Raw genomic sequence first — 5,268 nt, 5'->3', positions numbered from 1 at the left:
TGTATGTTGTGTGTGTGTGTGTGTGAGTGTGAGTGTATATTGTGTGTGTGTGAGTGTGAGTGTATATGGTGTGTGTGTGTGTGTGTGAGTGTGAGTGTATATGGTGTGTGTGTGTGAGTGTGTGTGAGTGTGAGTGTATATGGTGTGTGGTGTGTGTGTGTGTGAGTGTGAGTGTATATGGTGTGTGTGTGAGGACATTCTGCTCGTGTCTTTATAAGGAACATCCGTGATTATTTGTCTCGAGGCAGAGAGATGGACATATAAGCTTGACTGAATCTTCTCAAGACTCCTCTGTTCACGTTTGGAAGGAAGTTCTCGTCTGGATGTTTTCATGGCATCACTGTAAACACTCCCGGTTGGAAGTCTCTCGAGGTCCCGGCAGAACTCAATCACACATCTGTCATTAAAGCCATTCTCTTTTGGGGAGCTCATCATTCTTCTTATGTTGTATTTTTAATCATATTCACTTTTTATTTGCAATCTCATGATGAACGTGATCGACTGGCAGCGGGATCAGATGTGTATCTCCTGGAACGATGATGATGATGATGATGATGATGATGATGGGTTATCTGCAGGTCTGTGCTGTTTAACGAGGCGCTTGTTTTTCTACACGATTCTGAACTGCAATAAAACCATGATGTACTGAAGTAAGATATCCACACAACACTGGGTGTAAAGAGAGATTATTATTAATAATAATAACAGTTGTCCAACACTCTGTTCCAGTCGTTATTTCTCACGGACGATGATGATTGTCATTATATTATCTCGGCTCATCAGGTGTGTTTTTAAGTCAGTGTCACAGCTGTATATGTGAGTATCTTTACATTCTGAATTTAAACACAGACTCCTGGTGTTGGAACAGTTTTAGATATTTTGATATTTCAATATCTGTGCTTTGTCTGCTGTTGAAAGATCATTGCTTTGTAAAAGAGGCCTGTTATTCACTTCTGCGGTCTCTTAGGATGTTTCTTGAACTCTTACCACTATAAAATCATCAAATACAGAATATTGCGAAACTCAGATTTCAGCCAAAGTGACTTCACTGAAGAACTCATTTATTTTATGCTTATTATGATCATTTTTATTTTATTGAAAAAAAATGTTTGCATGCAAAGAACAGTTTTATAGGGAGTTACTGGTCTCAACTTGTTTTTCTTATTTACAAACTTATTTTAAAGGTTGAAAGCTTTTACTAGCAGAATCTTTGAGGTGAAATGTTAGACGAGGGGGTTTTCTTGTGTGTATGAAGGCATCTGTTAAAAAACAAATGCAGTTGATTTGTGACGTCATGGATCATGTGACGTGAAGACGGCGGAACTGAATCCGATCCGGATCCGGACTCCGCATCAGGTTCTGGACCGCAGGTAAGACTCACTGACTAGCGTTTTCAATCCGACGGGACTCGGGCAGAAATCGTATGTGGGGTAAAGCAGCGGGGCTTTTATTATGCCACAGTCGAGCGCTTCCGCTGCTTCCGGTCGTGCGTGTGTGGGGTAAAGCGTGAGAGTGTGTGAGAGTGTGTGAGAGTGTGTGAGAGTGTGTGAGAGTGTGTGTGAGTGTGTGTGAGTGTGTGAGTGAGAGTGTGTAAGAGGCCTGTTATTCACTTCGACAGAATTTAACAATCTCTCTTAGGATCTTTCTTGAATTCTTTTAACTTTATAAAATCATCAAATACAGAATATTACGAAACTCCAATATCAGCAAAAGTGACTTCCCTGAAGAATTCATTTCTTTTATGCTTATTAATTAATTTTTTGTTGCAAATAACTTATTTCAAACAAACTTATTTGAAAGGTTTAAAAGCATTTACTTGCAGAATCTTTGCGGGAAGATGTTAGATACGGTTTTTCCTCATTTGTATAAAGACATCTGTTGAAAAAAGAACATGTATGCACTTGATTCATGACGTTATGGTTAATGCCTGGATCTCTGTAACGTGAAGAGATCAGAACCGAATTAAAAGTGGATCTGGACTCGAGAGCATCAGATTCTCTGGACCGAAGGTAAGACTCGTATTACTTACTCAAGTGATTAATACAGAAGATATATGCACATTGTTTTGTATATTTGACTGTTATAACCATATGTACATCATTTAAGCACTGGTTATTATACATTATACCTTTTTTAATCATTTGTAATCTGTACATATACTCTCACAAACACAGTTTATTAGGCTTCTACAGTCATATGCTGTACAGGATCTGCCTACCAAATTTATCTTTTTTTATTTCATTTGAATCTCTCAGATGCATCATGAGCAGTGCTGGGAAAGTTACTTTTAAAAGTAATGCATTACAAAATTGCATCGCTCCCTATAAAGTAACTAATTACGTTACTTAGTTGCTTTTTGTGGAAAGTAATGCGTTACATTACTTTTGAGTAATTTTTTAAAATCTAGGCAGGGCTTGCTTGTTTGTTTTTAATATAAAAAAATGCCTGATTGTCCACTTCTTCTTTGTGGTGTGCCACGTACCCGGCGGGTCTGAAAGGATCATGCCGTTCCTCTGGGCTTGTCTCAGGAACAACGTCAGCCAGAGTCTCAGCCTTGAGCACAAACTTCTCCAGATAGCCTCTGTCCTCAGAGTCAGACGCTTGACTGTGGAAGGATTTCTCGGAGGTCACGCTCTCGATGTCATCGTCCTGCTTCTTTCTGGTACCGACGGCGTCTGCGTACAGGTCTGAGTAGAGAAACGCCAAGGCTTTGGGCTCCTCGAGCAAATTGGGGTCGATGATTTTCGGAGGACCTTCGGGAAGGTATATGGGAGTGAGAACCGACTCCTCGCTTCCAAACAAGGCGCTTCCGCTTTCCTTCAGAGAGGATCTGGAAAGCTCTCTTTCCTTTTCACTAACACTTGCAGCAGTAGGTGGCTCGCTCCCTCCGCCGTAAAACACATCGTCCAAGTGTTCGCCAGAAATGTCTAGCATACTCACAGCTGAGGAGACTCCAGAAAGTCCAGGTCCTGGTTCTGCTTCAGGACCATCTTCTTCTGTGACCTTGTCCTCTGTCTCCCGTTGGGCTTCTTCAACTGGTGCTGCTCCTGATGGAGCTTGATGGTCAAGGAGCGTGAACTTCTCAAAGTAGTCCTCGGTCGTCTGTCCTCCTCGGGATATTTGGATAGACGGGACAACAGGCTCTGGTATCAATAAAACGCTCTTCTCCATCTCTACAGTCTCAAAGTCCAGCTCAGGTTCGTCCGGGATCTCTGCGGATTTCACAGCAGGCGTCTCCTCGAGGTAATACAAGTTATCTTCCAGACCTTTGCTCTCCTCTTCATCCACGGTGGAGACTCTCGGCAGAGCGATGATGTTCAGTATCTCAGATCCTTCAGAGACGAGACTGAACAAACGCTGATGCTTTTCTTCTCTCAGATCAGCTGTTTTGTGTTCGTCTGTTCCTTCTTCCCGTGTCACATTCGGCAGAGACACTTCCACCATGGCTGGTCTCTCTGCTTCAGCGAGGATCTCGTGGCTGACCTGAGGAAGCGTCTTAGATTTCTCAGACTTTGGCTTCCTCTTTCTTCGGCTCATCAGTTCTTCGTCCATAATGAAGACGATCCTGCCGGCCGCTCCGGAGCCGCAGCAGCTATATCCGGGTTCGGAGGCCAGCGAGTTGAACTCTGAGGCCCAGGGTGTGGAGCAGCGGCTGGAAGCGGTTTCCCAAACGATCCCGCTGTCCTCGCTCTGGACCGTCACCATCGAGAAGGACGGATCCATCATCAGGCAGTGGAGCTTCGGCTTGACCGCACCATCCTGGACCACCTCTCTTAAACTGCAGGGTATTTAACATTAAGCATATCATTAGTAACGAACTGATATTTGTGATCCTATGTTGGAAACGTCATGCTAACAAGAGCTACTGTACCAGTCAAAAGGTTTTTAATGATTTTAAAGAAGTCTCTTCTGCTCACCAAGCTTGCATTTATTTGATCCAAAACAGTTAAATTGTGAAATATTTTTACTATTTAAAATAACAGTTTTCTATGTGAATATCTGTTAAACTGTAATGTATTTCTGTGATGTGCAGCTGTATTTTCAGCATCATTCCTCCAGTCTTCAGTGTCACATGATCTTCAGAAATCAGTATAATATGCTGATCTGCTGCTCAAGAAACATTTCTGATTATTATTATTATTATCACGATTTCAAACAGTAACAATATTTAAAACAGTTGAGTACATTTGATTCAGGATTCTTTGATGAATAGAAAGATCCAAAGATCAGCATTTATCTGAAATAAAAAGTTTTTGTACTAATTAATACATTTTAACATGTATTCAAATAGAAGACAGTTATTTTAAATAGTAAAAATATTTCAAAGTTTTACTGTTTTTGCTGTACTTTGGATCAAATAAATGCAGGCATGGTGAGCAGAAGAGACTTCTTTAAAAAACATTAAACATTATACAGCTGCGGTTTGACATGCTTGATCTCTCTAATGTGTGTTTGAGGTTCTCACCTGTTGCTCAGATCCTCCAGCTCATCGTTTAGCTGTTCTTCTGCCAGCGTGTCGTCCAACAGTGCTGTCATCTGGCTCTCTGGATCCATTATTTCCATCGTTTCCATTTTTGTTGCAGGTTGCATTAATCAGAGGTGCTTTGCAGGCGAACGGGTCGCTCTCTTCGTGTCATTTCAGCTGTGGGAACTTTCTCTTGCTCAGCATTATCTGTAAATAGCCTGACGTGGCGTCCCGTTTTCTGCAGAACGCAGTGAGGCATGCTGCATCTACTCGCAGGGGCCAGTCATCCTCAAAAGGTGAAATTTTAATTGTGCTTGAAGATTTATCAGCCCATCCTGGTAACAGCAAGGCTGTCCAGAGTTTAACTTTGCGATCCTGGTGTCATTATGAAAGCAGGGATTGGGTTTTTTGCATCGACCTGCCAAACCTAAAAATACTTAACAGATACGTGAGCTTCTCAGAGGCGCTGCAGGTCGTGATGAGTCGAAGGAAAACAGACTAGATGCTTATTACGGGCTACAAGTCAAATATTCACCCATGCTGAAATTCTGTTTTCAGGTGTTGTGTTGCAGCAGTTTCACATTCTATGGCTGTTTCTTACCTTTACATTTTTTTAAATACCAACAAGAGATTCTTATGTGACATATTTAGGCTTAACATGGTTATGGAAAGTGTAAAAATGTGTAAAAAAAAAGTGTAAAAAAGCATTGTAAAATTGTGAATTTTCTTTTTTTCCCCTAGTTATTCTGAGTTCTAAAATAGAAATATGGGTTCACATCCCGGACGAGCCCCCACTTTGTTAC

The 5,268-nt window shown here is 41.5% G+C and overlaps 1 protein-coding gene across 1 annotated transcript; it reads right to left on the bottom strand.

Moving 5' to 3' along the window:
* Positions 1-1,299: 1,299 nt before the first annotated feature.
* LOC107573632 (cardiomyopathy-associated protein 5-like) lies at positions 1,300-4,890 on the bottom strand. Its single transcript, XM_016260073.1, has 3 exons — positions 4,466-4,890; positions 2,446-3,778; positions 1,300-1,359 (listed from the first exon to the last, which is right to left on the bottom strand). Exons 1-3 carry the CDS (start codon positions 4,588-4,590, stop codon positions 1,300-1,302), a joined length of 1,518 nt encoding a protein of 505 aa, XP_016115559.1. The 5' UTR covers positions 4,591-4,890.
* Between the last annotated feature and the right edge of the window lie 378 nt (positions 4,891-5,268).

This window comes from Sinocyclocheilus grahami, unplaced genomic scaffold, assembly GCF_001515645.1.
Source record: "Sinocyclocheilus grahami isolate Dianchi unplaced genomic scaffold, SAMN03320097.WGS_v1.1 scaffold1988.1, whole genome shotgun sequence".
NCBI lineage: Eukaryota > Metazoa > Chordata > Actinopteri > Cypriniformes > Cyprinidae > Sinocyclocheilus > Sinocyclocheilus grahami.
Note: the sequence above shows the minus strand (reverse complement) of the source record. Positions and strands in the feature narration are given on the sequence as shown.